This window comes from Mizuhopecten yessoensis, unplaced genomic scaffold (assembly GCF_002113885.1).
Source record: "Mizuhopecten yessoensis strain PY_sf001 unplaced genomic scaffold, ASM211388v2 scaffold433, whole genome shotgun sequence".
NCBI lineage: Eukaryota > Metazoa > Mollusca > Bivalvia > Pectinida > Pectinidae > Mizuhopecten > Mizuhopecten yessoensis.
The window spans coordinates 84,142-100,992 of NW_018403544.1; the positions used below are offsets into that span (position 1 = coordinate 84,142).

At 35.6% G+C, this 16,851-nt stretch overlaps 1 protein-coding gene across 1 annotated transcript in view; it reads right to left on the minus strand.

Annotated features, from left to right (window-relative positions):
• Window positions 1-4,818: 4,818 nt before the first annotated feature.
• Window positions 4,819-16,851, minus strand: part of LOC110449261 (glycoprotein 3-alpha-L-fucosyltransferase A-like) — a 29,808-nt gene continuing 17,775 nt past the window's right edge. The window contains exon 2 of the mRNA XM_021496014.1: window positions 4,819-7,239. Within this exon, the coding sequence (XP_021351689.1) occupies window positions 6,116-7,239 (1,124 nt within the window). The 3' untranslated portion in view covers window positions 4,819-6,115. The remainder of the gene's footprint in view (window positions 7,240-16,851) is intronic.

Sequence of the window (16,851 nt, forward strand, 5' to 3'; positions counted from 1 at the left end):
TGGTGAGACTAGTCATTATGACATAAATCTTAGGGCTGTATGGGGAAGTATGGCTACAGGAAATGGCGCCTCTCATTTAAATGAGATTCTTGCAACCATGAACTCGCCAGGAATTAAAAAAGGTACTTTTAGCACTATTGAGCACGACATCAGTGTGTGGTGGAAGGAAGCTTTAGAGGAGGAGATGAGACAGGCTGGGGAAGAAGAAAGGCGGATAGCAATCGAGTGTGGTGACTATTATGAGGATGTGCCAGCAGTGACAGTTGTCGTAGATGGGGGATGGAGCAAGCGCTCCCATAAACATACGTACAACGCATTGGGTGGAGTTGCAATTATTGTTGGACTTAAAACCAGGAAATTATTGCATGTAGGTGTCCGAAACAAATCATGTTATATTTGCAACCAGGCTACCAGGAACAAAGCTGCAACTCCACCCCATGAGTGTTTCAAAAACTGGGATGGTAGTAGCCAGGCCATGGAAAGTGACATCATAGTTGAAGGTTTTTGTCATGCAGAAACAAAACACGGATTGCACTATATGAAAGTGGTAGCCGATGGTGTCTCATCAATGTTTGCCAACATACAGGACCAAGTGCCCATATGGGGGAAGGCTGTAACCAAAATAGAATGTGCCAATCATGTGTGCAAATGTTTGAGGGGAAGCTTAGACAAATTAGTGGCAGAGAATTCTAATTACAAAGGTAAAAATCGTCTGACCAAAGCAACACGAGTTAGACTAACAAGTGCTGTAAGGTGTGCTATACGTGTTCGCTCTAAAAATAAAGAAAAAGACCCGGCAGCAGCTGCTAAGCAATTGTCTCACGACATTCGAAATTCTATACATCATATTTTTGGAAACCATAAAAACTGTTCAGATTTTTGCAAAGCAAAGAAATTCGACAACCATCAATCAACACAGCAAACAACTCCAGATATGGACACTAGCGCTAGCATTGACGATGTGGAAGAGGTTGTGTGTGAACAGATAGCTCTTTGGACAGACAGATCGTCAATAGAGGCACAGGAAGAGTCCAGGAAAGGTAATTATATATACATTTATTTATAATGCATACATTTTTAGCTCACCTGGTCCGAAGGGCCATGTGAGCTTATGTCGTACTGCGGCGTCTGTCGTCCGTCCTTCAACTTTTTCATTTCAGCGACTTCTTCTGAAGAACTGTACGACCTAGGGTCATGATATTTGGCCAGTAGGTACCTGGGATGGAGTGTTATAAATGTTCCTCATTAAAATGACCTTGACCTACTTTCAAGGTCACAGCGGTCAAATATGTTATAATTTTCATAAAACAATATCCTAAGAACCATTTGAACTAGAGTCATGATACTTGGTATATTATGTAGACCATCAGTGCATTTTTTTTGTTTAATTACAGTAATGATGTCAGAGGTCAACTTTAAGTGCAAGTATGGAGTTCAAAGTTCAATATTTGTTAACAGCTTTAAAATTAACATTTCAAGTTTTGAACAATAATATCTTCAGAACCGTTAAGAGATGTTAAAATGTTTTGTGTTTTAGTTACGGAATTTGGTCTTAAGTTACCTATATGTCAGTTTCATGTAACAAAAGAAACAGGTGAGCGATACAGGCCCTCTGTGCCTCTTGTTTAAATACACCCTTATCACCTGAAATTCACATAAACTGAACCGTTACAAATGTGTAATGTGGATATCATGCAATTGTAATACATTGTATTAGTGATGCATTTGGATCCGACAGACTTTACATATATATACATACTTGTATGGTGTAAAAGCATGCAAATTGTCGATACAGGGAATAATCCCTATTAAATTAATCAAAGAGGATGGATGTTATGGATCTCAAAAGTCAAGGTTACTGTGGCTGTAACTAGTATTCAACAAGGGGTGTAGTAGGTATTTCTTCAAGTGCACTGTGTAGTAGAACAAACAAATGGCTGTGCACTAGTGATGGGGCGATTATCCGTAATAATTGATTAATAAGTAATTGACACGTGTTGAAAATAAACCATGATAGGTGGAACTATAAATATGATTTATTTGGTGTAATTGTTTCCGGAAGTTATTGGTTGACTAATAACAAACTAGTATATTTATATCAAAATAATGTTTTCAAATTCATATTCAATTATGATTTTCGTGAAAAAAGATATTGGAAGTGGTCCAAAAAAACACCGCAAATGTTGCTATGGTGGCTACCACGGTAAATTGAATTTCTGAACTTAAGATTGGGGTAAAAATGACATTTGACCTCTTGTATGGATATATACATATTGAATATATATTATACATGCATATGGTATTTCTTTTTACAACAGGTTCACAACTACCATACAGTCAACTTGACAAAGATATGCTGACTGATGTCAGTATTCTGCTGAACCGTGTTGCTACGAAAGCAGATAGGTTGCTTGAGAATACCACAACGAATGTAGCCGAGGCCTGGATGCATATCCGATGCAAATTTGACGGTGGTAAAGTTGTCAACTTGTGTAATCGGGGTTCATGGCATGCGAGATGCTATGGCGCTGCCGTGAGACAGAATGCTGGTCCACAATGGGCACCAAAGGTATGGGAAGGAGCAACATCTACCTCACCTGGACATTACTTCACGCGTTTTTACAAAAGGAGCGAGAACTCATTGCTTTCCACCAAAAAATGTCTCCAAAAACCACAACAAGCAAGTCGTCGCTGGAAACGCAAAATGGAAGGCATAGCACAAAGCCAATCGAAAAAGGCCAAGTTAGCATATGGTCCAGATGCATTGAAGGTCACCAAGGATGTAGACGATGAGGCCCTGTCCACAGCCTGTGATAATTTCTTTCAGAAACATATAAATATACCACCAGAACGTATTAATTTAATCAAACAACAAACACAGCAGCAGTCATTCTCTCAAGTTTGGAAAACGGAGCGAAAAAAAAGGATAACAGCTTCAAATTTTGGAAAAGTCGCAAAGAGAAATCCTAGGATACCTGTAAAACCTCTAGTTAGGGAAATGATATATTCCAAATTTCAAGGAAATCAGTACACTCTTAAAGGAATCACTGCAGAAAGGGCTACAACACAAGAATACATACTTAAAAAAGGAGAGGAGGGTTCAAATGTCATTGTGCATAATGTAGGCTTGATCATTGATCCCACTTATANCTTTTTGTTGTTGTCAACAGACATCATGTCAAAGCTATAACGTTTTATATTTTGTATTGCCAACAGTAAGAAAAGAGTAGGTTCCTCATCAACAACAGAGTTGAGAACTGCTGTCTCAGTTGGTAGCGCTACTGCCCAGCCATACAGGTAATTGGTACTTATGTGTGTCAAAATAATTGCATGATAACTTGCCAACATTGGCAAATAATTTGAATACCTTATGAAATTATATATATATACGCAACAGGCAATAGTGTATAAAATCATATTAATCAAACAAAGGATTGTTGATTGGATTTATGACATTATTATTCGTTTTAATTTATAAATGAAAGATAAAACTACTAGAAGTACATATCAATAGGAAATAATGAAGTGAAATGTCTGGTGTATTGAGGCTACATTAATTATGAGTTTTCACTTTTAAGTATTTTTCATGTTATTGGGACAAAATGTGTTATATTAATCTTCAGATCACAGGAAGCAGCTTCTCATTCACCAACACAATCAACGAGTACCGCGACTGAATCTGTGAATACCTTACGTACACGTTCAGCAAGGTATTGTGGTAGTACGTTCTGTACCTGTCAATGATAATGGGGTTAAGTTACTTTGTTTTGATCATGAGGTATTGATATACACATCACACTGTGTTACATACAAGTAAGTCATAGCGGGTGGCCTTTTTTCTATGTTTATTAATTAAAATATTTCATTATTACAAAGAATAAACTTCAGTGTGAAACTGGGACCCAAACAACCAGCTAAAAATATTAAAAATGGAGAACACTGATTTATAACTTGTAAGGCTCTGTACACTACACCAGGGGTTTAAACACAAATGTTTGTTTTTATGTTTACTGCACATTGATATTTTGGTAATGTAAACAAATTCAATTGCAGATCCAATCGACAAAAATTTGTGGGACGGCGAATTAGCCACAAATGGATTGTAGATGAGGAGACCAATTCTACAGAGTGGTACAGTGGATCCGTTCTAGAGGTGATCAAGGGAAGTGATGGTGACAATGATGCTGTTTTTGAAGTACTGTATGATGGAGATGAAGAGACTTATGAAATAGGACATTTGATGGATGATTACAAGACATCATCAGTGAAATTCCTAGACTTGTAAAGGTATATCTTAAAATATGCAGATTTGAAGATTGTTATTGTTTAGATATCCTCACTGATCATATGCATGAAGCCAGATTTCGCCTGTAAAGTCGGTCATAAATTATGTATTGAATACAAATACAACATTAACATTTAATGAATGACTCAATGAATTCACACATAATTTTAGTTTATTTGATTTTCGTTTCAAAATTGTTTGTATGCATACATTTTGCTATTGATATCCTTGGAAGTTGGTATTAAGGGGGATAACTCTTACATTGGCTGATATGTATGGGCATCCATATATATCCACAAAGTAGTTCCATATCAAAATAAAATGGCTTCCATTTTTTTATAAACATCAATTTAAATACGACTTTGGTAGTTTAGAAATGTACTGTTCAACAGTTATTGGTGTGGCATGCTGTAATACATGCTGAAACCTTACTGGCTAAATGACTTTTGTTCTCATTAAACACTTCATAACACACACAGACTTGTTCAAATTCACAGTTATTATTACATGAAATTACTGATAAACTATCCAATATTTGCTATTAAACGCACATTAACTGGAAAGATATGTTTATGCCGGACATTTTGGTGTATAATAGTTGATTTTTTTTGTTATTTTCATGAAGTTTTGGTGAAAACAAAATCAGTATCCCAAACGGGGTCTTAAACCTTAACATATACATTTATATATTTACATTCTGCTTGCTTGAACCAATTCACGAAAATGACATTCATTTTTGCATAACACAAGTGACCTCATTACTGCGTATTGATACAGTACAATGACGTAGCACAGGGCGTACTTGGTTCACGTCTGCCATGAAAAATCCCTCGATGTAGTTTTGTTATGCTTACATGAATAAGCACTAAACATGATTGACTTGATTTTTAGACTAAAATAAGTTGTGTATAGTATATGATGATAATAAACGACTTGTTGAAATTCTACAAATTAAATTTTGACAATGGAATCTTTTTTTGTTTGTTTTGTTGTCATGCTGTTGCTAGGACCCCCAGCAAAAGCTTTATATTTTCCTGCGAAGCACGCTGCTTTCTCTACCACTTTTCAACATTCATGAGTTCATAACAACAATGGCTTTCTTGACATATTCCAAGAATCGCTTAAATATCATATCATAGTCATTTCTAATTTACTGTTATATTTATAATTCTCTATGCTTGGACCCTTTGACGGAAATGACATTCATTTTTGCATAACACATGTGACCTCATCACTGCGTACTGATATACTACAAACGATTCACTTGTTCACGTCCGCCATGAAACGGCCCTCGATGTAGTTTTGTTATGCTAATGGTTTAAAATATACATATTATTATGTAATGCAAAAAAACGTATGCAAGTATGAATGTAAGCTATACGTATAAATACATTATAGACCACCAAAGAACGAAAACATGAAAAACGGAAATTGACAAGATTATCATCATGTAATCGAACAAGCGCTTAACACACAAGTGAAGATTTTATCATGGTAAAGCTAAACGGAAAGCTCATTATGATCGAGATATGAACGGATAACGCAACAATATACCTAGAGTATAACGCACTGATGTCACTGTTATATTAAGACTACACGCAGAGCTTCAGATTCCCCGAGAACTCCGATATAATACCAAAACACAAACGTAAACATGGACAGTATCATGAATGGCACGTTGTTCTCTCTGTTCTGACTGTGCGGGTTTTGATATTTTGTATTATAACATGCTAGCACTGTGGATGGTACAAATTGTCTCTGATATCTTCAGTTTCAATTGCGTTAAAAAGTAGTTTTAACTATCCGTTCACTAAGACGACATTGAAGGTTTCAGTTAGGCATGACGTCTTTTGGGTAGAAACAGCCACCATTTTTCCAGAGCCAGCCAGCTATGTCCGGATAAGTGTGATTTGCATGCTTGTCCGTGTTGAGTTTCTCACAGACCTGACATATAGCCCTCTGGTACATTGACGTTTTTGGTAAAATGGTATATTGGTTCTTACGTTGCAGAAGTTCCCGATATTGGTCCCGATGTCTGTCTATTTCAATGACATAGTCAGCCAGTTCCTTAACCGTGGAAAAGTCATTCGTATTTATATAAGTCCCTACAGGAAGGAACGAGCTGTAATGCGACCCTCCACGAACAATCGGTACTATGTTTTCTGTATAGGGTATGAAGGCTTTCTCTGTTATATAATCTGTACAAAAAGAATTTTCAAAGGATAAGACGAATTTATGCTCTTTTGCCATTTTCTGGAAACATAAATCAGGGTTTTCCCAATCACCACAATAGTAGTTTCCGCACTTGCCAAACGTATTGAGATCGTTTATATAACCTTTTAAATAATTCACGAAACTGTCCCTGTCACTAGCTGCGTTGCAGTGAGACACCGCCCAAGAAATAGCATATTTCTTAGATTTCAAAATGCGAGTGTAATTCTGTTTATCTTCAAAATCTTCCTTCTTCACGACTTCAGAATAAGGAAAATAAATATCCGAGTCCTTCCGATATGTCATGGTCCAATTAAATACGGACTTCCAAGCAGGAAGTTTGTAATTTGATCCATAATGCAATGGACTTTCCAAACCAAGCATCACCCATGTTTGACCAGGTGACCTGATGATAGGAATTCTGTCGAGCGAAGGGCCATCAAATATTATGACGTCACTAATACTGTGGAGGTATTTGTCTATGGTCCATTGACAGTTGTTGTACGTACACTGTTTCGGGTCTGTCCTTCTGTAAAGATCAACCAACCACGGAGGAGGGCTATGAAGAGACACTAAAAACGACTTATTGATAGACATCTTCGGTATGTTCCGTACTTTAACATCAGGAGCAGGCTTTGTGACTGAAATGTATGTTAGAGGAGCAATAAACAGGTTCAAAACAACAGCAATGACCAAGAACATCCTCAATTGGTAACGCCATCCACAGCTCCGTCTGCTGTAGCCTGAAACACAAAAATGTAGAAAGAGTAAGCATTCCATTTTTTTAAATTTTTTTTGTATTCTTTATGTTAAAACTGCTTCGATTGAAACTCTTCTGGGAAAGATTATGAAAGAATGTCTCATTCCTTTATATGATTAATACAGAACATAGAAATACTCTATTCCAAAATGATGAAACTCAAATACAGTTGATGACATCATAATAACAAAATTCTGGTGCATTCCGTTATCGGGTTTGTCCAGCTTGAAAATATTTAAGAACTACTTCAAAGAATCAAAAATTAATCAAGTCGAATGAAAGATCGAGTATCTGTCGTACAAAGACCTAGTTGGAATAAATCACATGTGTTATCTCCCTTTGTAAGCATTTTCAATACACGTAAAAAAAAAACACCTAATAGTGTTTTGACGGAATCTTTCGGACATTATGTGTTGGAAAAGATGAATAGATGAATACTTTGGAAACCCAATTACAAAACTTTTTTGTTTATAAGCCAGTCGTTTCTGTCTTAAACTTAACCTATATAAGGTTTGAAGTGTAAACAATGTAGTATGTAAACATCAAACATGTGGCTAGTACACATTATCTCGGTACCTTTAGACAAAGCTTTGTAAACACCTTGACCGCGGGGTCACGCGTGCAGACAGTTTACATCTGAATTGTGTACATGTAAACAACATAAATAACTTTGTTTGTTACTAATATGAAAGAAACTTTGTGTATCAATTACAATCATTATTCACTAGTGCGAGTATAAGCGAACAAAACTTACCCAATTCGGAATATTATAAATCCTGTCCAATTGAATAGTACAGGCACATGGTTAGACACAACTATAAAACTAGAAAATAATCTGGACAAATTTTCCGGAATATATGTGTAACTCTTTTTATGTCACTTACATGTTCACATACCTAAATAAAATACCTATACAATGTAAGTCATTACAAACTTTACGGATGTATGAAAGTGGACGAGTGGAATTAGTGGGGTTCTTTCAATCATAGGCATTACAAGTGAATTATATACATACGGACTTGATTAGAAATTGTTAATCGAATACTATCATTAGATAAACAAAATGAGTCTTTACTTTTTTGTATTGTTAAGAATAATTGTAATAAAAAATAAAATTCAAAAAACCTAGTAATATACCGCGTGCATGTAGGTAATGGACGTCCTCATTCTTGTCCGGGTGCAAAGTAAAAGACTTCACAGGGACATGACACAGACGGATACAGTGTTGGCGTGGCTGATACATGCATGCACGGGGACAACTTACAAACTTAATATAACTATATAAAATATATATTTATATATAACACATGTATAAACATAGCTATTGAATGTAAGGTGTACGAATAGTGAAAGACCACCTGCGAGTGGACACTTTATTGTTCGGGGGGGCTGATCCCAGGGCTCCTCAACTCTGGCAGCCTTCAACAACCACTGAATATTCGCATATGCATATGTCAAAGATCTATGAAAATGAGAATATCAAAATGCTGAGGAATTAAAATTTGTATAAAAAACAACAAAAAACATGTGGCTAGTACACATTATCTCGGTACCTTTAGACAAAACTTACTGCAGACATCTGAATTAAGGAAGGAATAATCTCACACGTGATTGTAGGAATCCAAGAATAACTTCACACGTGATTGTAGGAATCCAAGAATAACCTCACACGTGATTGTAGGAATCCAAGAATAATCTCACATGTGATTGTAGGAATCCAAGAATAACCTCACACGTGATTGTAGGAATCCAAGAATAACCTCACACGTGATTGTAGTAGTCGAAGAATAACCTCACACGTGATTGTAGGAATCCAAGAATAATCTCACACGTGATTGTAGGAATCCAAGAATAAACTCACACGTGATTGTAGGAATCAAAGAATAATCTCACTGGTACATGTACCGAGATATTTCTATTTTACATGATGCTTTCGATGTGGTTTCGATGGTACTGTCTTTATAGATGTTCTGCCATAAGTTTCCCTTCATATTAGATTTATGATACAAGTTTTGGATTTTTCATTTTTGCTAGCCTCTGGCGAGCAAATATGAAAAATCCAAAACGACAATCATAAATCTAATATGAAGGGAAACGAATGAAAGATTCATTTTATTATACAATGCAAAGTAAACTGTATAATTGTGATCTGAAACGAATATTTAGCACTTGGCCGCCTCTGAAACGATGAAAATTGCGTCCGTTTCACAATGACGTGACGTCACATTGATTGTTCCTATTCGATTGTGACGTCTTTTCTGGAGTGATATTACTTATTACGTTACATTAATATAAGGTATGTGATGGGTTTATGACACTTCATAACACGGTATTCATATGATAAAAAATAATGGGTTCTCAATATAAAGGATTTTCCAATTTTTCCAATTTCAATTTTCCAAAGATGCAGGTTTGTGAAGACTATGTTTCCTTATTATCCATTCTGTTTCTTCATTATAAGCCTAATACGAAAACCATATACGTATTTGTGTTGGTTCGTAGCGTAACAGTTTTGGAAATGATGATATAAACATTGTAAGGGAAACAATAACCTGTAACATTATTTCAAAACACATTTTTAAAATCCCAAAGAAATAACCGGAACCTCCTGACATATTTGATGTGTATACATCAAACCGGAAGTCAAGGATTGCATCGTACTAACGCAATATGAATAGGTATTTGTTTTCATAACGCTAAAAGGCCCAACCATCATATTTTACCCGTCTCTTAAATATTCCCGTTATCATAGATAACGTTATGACAGTGGGCTGTTAACCACAGTGTGTATTTTAACATGTATATGCCACCGCAGAGCTCCCGAATCATTGGCTCCGCTGTGTCGCAAATGTGTTTAGTCATTTCATTTGCTTGTGTATATACATTCTCTACTTATTTACATGTGACCAAATTATTTTGGATATCACATAATTAGATAACCTCTTATTTCATCTTTAAGATGGAGCACATCTCCTAGTTATTAATATGAAAAGATGCTGGAACGATATGCAAAGTAGTATGCAAAGGCTCATAATTGTCAATTTACCGATAACTCATACACAAGTGTCTATGACGTATATAGCAGGCGTTTAATGAATATGAATGAAAATTGAGCTAATTTACATGAAGTTTTACTTTACATTATATAGTTATTTAAAGAGGTGGGTCATTCGTGATGGGTTGGACAGGTATTTTACTTATCTAAATGTAGATGAGTAAAATTCTAGTGATCTATATGCAAAACAGAGAAGATGAGATGCATGCTTTGCCTTGTATTTCAAAGGCAATATGTTAATTAGCTCCTTTCATTAATGATGGCCGCATCATTTCTGTTTTGGATACAATCTAATGGAAACATTAATTTGTATGTGCATTCCACTGTATGGACATAATTACCATGTGTAAACTCTTAGCAAATATTTATGAATTACGACTTCATCAGGAACAATATTACTACGCTTGTCCAATAAGCAGATATCTACCACTTCAGTTAGAACATAATAACCGTGCTTAACCAATCAGCGGACATCTATCACTTCATTATCAATAATCACCGCGCTTTACCAATCAGCGGACATCTATCACTTCATTGTGAATAATAACCGTGCTTAACCAACAGCGGACATCTATCACTTCATTGTGAATACTAACCGCGCTTAACCATCAGCGGACATCTATCACTTCATTCTGAATAATTGCCGCGCGTTACAAATCAGCGGACATCTATCACTTCATTATGGAAAATTGCCGCGCTTTACAAATCAGCGACATCTATCACCGCATAGTGAATAATGACCGTGCTTAACCAATCAACGGAAATCTATCACTTCATTATGAAAAATTGCCGCGCTTTACAAATCAGCGACATCTATCACAGCATAGTGAATGATGACCGTGCTTAACCAATCAGAGGACATCTATCACTTCATTATGAAAAATTGCCGCGCTTTACAAATCGGCGGACATCTATCACTTCATTATGGAAAATTGCCGCGCTTTACAAATCGGCGGACATCTATCACTTCATTGTGAATAATTACCGCGATTAACCAATCAGCGGACATCTATCTCTTCATTATGAATAATTGCCGCGGTTTACAAATCAGCGGACATCTATCACTTCATTATCAATAATCACAGCGCTTTACCAATCAGCGGACATCTATCACTTCATTCTGAATAATTGCCGCGCGTTACAAATCAGCGGACATCTATCACTGCATTGTGAATAATTACCGTGCTTAACCAATCAGAGGACATCTATCACTTCATTATCAATAATCACCGCGCTTTCCCAATCAGCGGACATCTATCACTGCATTGTGAATAATTACCGTGCTTAACAAATCAGCGACATCTATCACAGCATAGTGAATAATGACCGTGCTTAACCAATCAACGGACATCTATCACTTCATTATGAAAAATTGCCGCGCTTTACAAATCAGCGACATCTATCACTTCATTGTGAATAATAACCGCGCTTAACCAACAGCGGACATCTATCACTTCATTGTGAATAATTACCGTGCTTAACAAATCAGCGACATCTATCACAGCATAGTGAATAATTACCATGCTTAACCAATCAGCGGACATCTATCACTTCATTGTGAATAATTACCGTGCTTAACCAATCAGCGGACATCTATCCCTTCATTGTGAATAATAACCGTGCGTAACCAATCAGCGGACATCTATCACTTAATTGTGAATAATTACCGTGCTTAACCAATCAGCGGACACATATTACTTCATTGTGAATAATTACCGTGCTTAACCAATCAGCGGACACCTATTACTTCATTGTGGACAAATAATCTAGTAATTCTAAATTATCAGTTACTTACTTAAACCAAAATGACTTACGCGCAGAAATAATGTTACCAACAAATAGAACTTCATATATTTAACCATGAATTTTACTAGTTCTTTTGGCAGCAGATATCGTTTTGATTTTTGAATAAGGGCCGATTTTGCAATAGTCAATTAAACATCGAGGGTCGTATGGCAGCGTATACCGATATTATCAATTTCCACATCGGTATTCTGTCATATTTGCGACATATATCTGTTATTTAAGGGGAAACAATGGACTATTCAATATACTAACATTTTTCAAGTCAAATAATCGTTTCATAGAATCTGTTTTTGTTATATTAAGCATTACTTACACGAAATCTCACAGAATACATATTTTGAAAACTTAGTTTTGTTTACAATTTCTTTCATTTCATTGCAATTGTTGATGTAATAAAACTAGCAACAGAAGTGTTAATACTTTACACGTAATGAAAAGGGACGGACAGGGCTGACATACACATACCGTTTTCTTTATTAGTAGAAACTCACATCGAAAATCGAGACATTGTGATGATCTTAACAGAGTCCACATCCATGTTGCGCAGTAAAGTGAAGGAATGGCAACTTATCTAAGCGTTGTACATTATATATGATTGATGATATAATTACTTGAAATGCTACATGAAACGTGACTATAATTATTCTACATGTAAACTTAATCAATCACATTGTTTTTTCTTATGCAGGAAAAGAAGACAAACACGTGCTGGTTATAATTTGCTTATTTCTCCGACAAATGAGTGCCATTTAAACATATAATTACTCGAAGAACTACCTTCACGTCTGTGGCACCGGTTTTGTTACCGCGCCTTTCATTTGAAGTTTTGGCGTCATAATGTCACACAATTCTTCAAACTTTTTTTTCTTATATAATTTACATACATGTTTTCGTATAAATTATAGTATATGACATGTTAATGTACCCAATAAATCAAAAGTAATTGTCAAACCTTTTTTCTGAATGTTTTCAAATGAGATGTTTTAACGAAAATTTTATATGTAGGTGATAATAAATTTTACAAATATTTACTCAACAAAACTGGGCTTTCAATTTCCATCAGAAAATTGTACTAAATGACGCATATAAAGCTTATACTTGTATGTGATATATATTGAAACGCCCACATACCTTACGTTTACAGCTGGAGGTAGCATCCATGCTGTGATTTTATCAGTTGTCCCTGACTGACAACGGATAGAATGAAAGATATCTCTTTGAAAACACAGATTGGAATGGATTCATATTTATCAAGGTAGATCTAAACATTCGATTGGATATTTTATGTATTGAAATGAATTCCATACATCTTTAAGTGTGTGTTATGGCATGAATATGTATTTGGTGTTGGATCTATTCAAATGATTACACTTTCATAGAAAACAATTAAAAGTTCGCTTCTTTTCGGAAGTTCGCCACATTCTTGGACTTTTAGATATAATCAGTTAAATAATATTATACTTAAAGGTACACCATTCACGAGAAGTAAAGAAAACTTAATAATCTGTCAGTTTGATATAGGAATGCAAGTCCATAGAAAATGAAACATTATCAATTCAAGAAAGAAAATTCCACATAGACGGAAATGGAAGCTGTTGTAATTTTGTAGTATAATTTATTGTGTGCACAAAACAGCAAATATCAAAATTTCATTTGCATTGCACGTCACGATTGATATTATACTACCCTTACAGCATGACCGAAGGAGATGGTTGATATGTATTCTTCCATCCATTACTGGTGTGTCTCCTGTTTAAGCCGGGAAAGATCAGATTGTCACTCCCTAGGAGTAGATAGCATCGTACCGATTTGCGCGTGTTTCATTATGACGTCAGTAAGATGTGTCACCGGTAATTGTGACGTCATCAAAAGTGAATGGCGATATTCATACCCCACATGTTATGTTTGTTTACAAACAAATTACAGTTGGTGGAGTTGTGACTGAAATATTAGGATGGGAGAAAATTAATCCTCCCCTACCTTGAAGGTGTAAAAGAGTAATATCCTCAGCCTCTGAGTGATTGTTTTGCTTGTCTAACCCTCGGGAGAGCCTTTGGTTAGACCACCAAAAGTCATTACTCTCTCGGGTTGGATATTTCTGCGTCACGCCTTCAAGGTAGGGGAAGATTCGATTAATTTAAGGGTTTTGCAACGCTAATGTAATTGTTTTGTTTTAAGAGTATTACAAAATGTATATATTCATCGTTACTAAGGTATGCCTGGCCCTATGAAAAGTGGCGCCCTGCGTGATTGGCCTAGCAAATACTTAAGTCTAAGATTGTTTCATGATCCTGGGGCCAGAACATTTATTCCTGCATTTAATTTAAACTTATTTTATTTGCAAGTATCATCGTCACACTTAATAAACTTTACAGCTACTTTTGCAGTCTACAAATAAAATGTACATAAAACATATGTTATGTAGTAGATACACATTGCTATATATCACATACCTGTAGGGTGATGGATACCTTAACAACAACATCATGTAGTCAGGCTGCTCTACAGTAAAATAACACCATTATATACTATGACTGACCTGCCCATATTTGTGTTTTTCTTAATCTAGCCATGGCAAATCTCATAGAATTATTGATTTTTCCCAAGCATTATGTTTTTTAAACGGAAAATAACAATTCAACTCTTTCTCTTACAGGGTGAAATTTTTAAATGAATAAGTTAATGAACCATCTTTATGTGTATGAATGCAATTATAAATAAAACAAATGCTGTTCAGACTCTGTTGAAAAAAACAAATTGACAGCAATGCCTAAGTATTGTTAGCTTTTTTGTTTTGTTTTTGTAACATCTTGATACCGTGTACTTAATCAATAAAAATAAATAAATATATTAGTAATTTGTTAACGGATTGTTAGAATGCTGAATGTTCAATCCAATGTTGATATAAGTGATAATATAAACCATAAACAATACTACAAAAAGTCGTAGAGTAACATATTGCAAGGACGTTCATTAAGAGAAATACGGTAGATGAGACAAGACTATACCTCTGACGGTGTCGGGTTTCACGTGACATACTGGCGGCCGACCCACTTTTTACCTCTATACGTTATGTTCCCCTTTCTTATTCAATTTGTATGCGAGGAGAGTCACCCGATATCTAATCTTTGAAATATAATACGGATATGTTTTCTCCGTCTTTGAAACAAAATCGGCCTAGATGACGTTTTGAGATTAGGTACAGACGCCTAAAGAATGATTTGTTAATTGACCGAATGCAGAAAAAGGTGGCGGAGCTACGAATAATGTACCCACTGCAGAGTAACTGCAGACTATGCACATACTCGAGTGACTCCACATCTACAGATCGCTGGCTGGACCTACTCTTGTTAACGTCAAAAATTAACGTTCGAAACGAAATGACCCAAACCTTTACTGAGACCAGCATCAATCATTATGGATAAGATGGTTGACATCATGCCTGATTTCCACCTACGTTATTTCAGCATTATTCATGACCAAGTTTGGTTAATTATGCCTCAACAAGTTGGTGATTGATATAATAATGAAATCTTTATAGATCTAAATTTCAATATTGCCCTGTGAAACAGAGATACTACGTATACGTACGGGATATAAACAATACACACGTTACACCTTACAGAGTAGAGATATACTACGTACATGATACACAATACACACGTTACACCTTACAGAGTAGAGATATACTACGTACAGGACAAACAATACAAACGTTACACCTTACAGAGTAGAGATATATTACGTACAGGATACACAATACAAACGTTACACGTTACAGGGTAGAGATATACTACGTACAGGACATATACAACACACACGTTACACCTTACAGAGTAGAGATATACTACGTACAGGACATACACAATACAAACGTTACACCTTACAGAGTATAGATATACTACGTACAGGACATATACAAGTTACAGGGTAGAGATATACTACGTACAGGACAGATACAATACAAACGTTACACCTTACAGAGGAGAGATATACTACGTACAGGACATAAACAATACAAACGTTACATCTTACAGAGAAGAGATATAATACGTACAGGACATAAACAATACAAACGTTACATCTTACAGAGAAGAGATATAATACGTACAGGACATAAACAATACAAACGTTACATCTTACAGAGAAGAGATATAATACGTACAGGACATAAACAATACAAACGTTACACCTTACAGAATAGAGATATACTACGTACAGGACATAAACAATACAAACGTTACATCTTACAGAGAAGAGATATAATACGTACAGGACATAAACAATACAAACGTTACATCTTACAGAGAAGAGATATAATACGTACAGGACATAAACAATACAAACGTTACATCTTACAGAGTAGAGATATAATACGTACAGGACATAAACAATACAAACGTTACATCTTACAGAGAAGAGATATAATACGTACAGGACATAAACAATACAAACGTTACACCTTACAGAGCAGAGATATACTACGTACAGGACATATAAAATACAAACGTTACACCTTACAGAGTAGTGATATACTACGTACAGGACATATACAAGTTACAGGGTAGAGATATACTACGTACAGGACAGATACAATACAAACGTTACACCTTACAGAGGAGAGATATACTACGTACAGGACATATACAATACAAACGTTACTCCTTACAGAGTAGAGATATACTACGTACAGGAGATAAACAATACAAACGTTACATCTTACAGAGAAGAGAT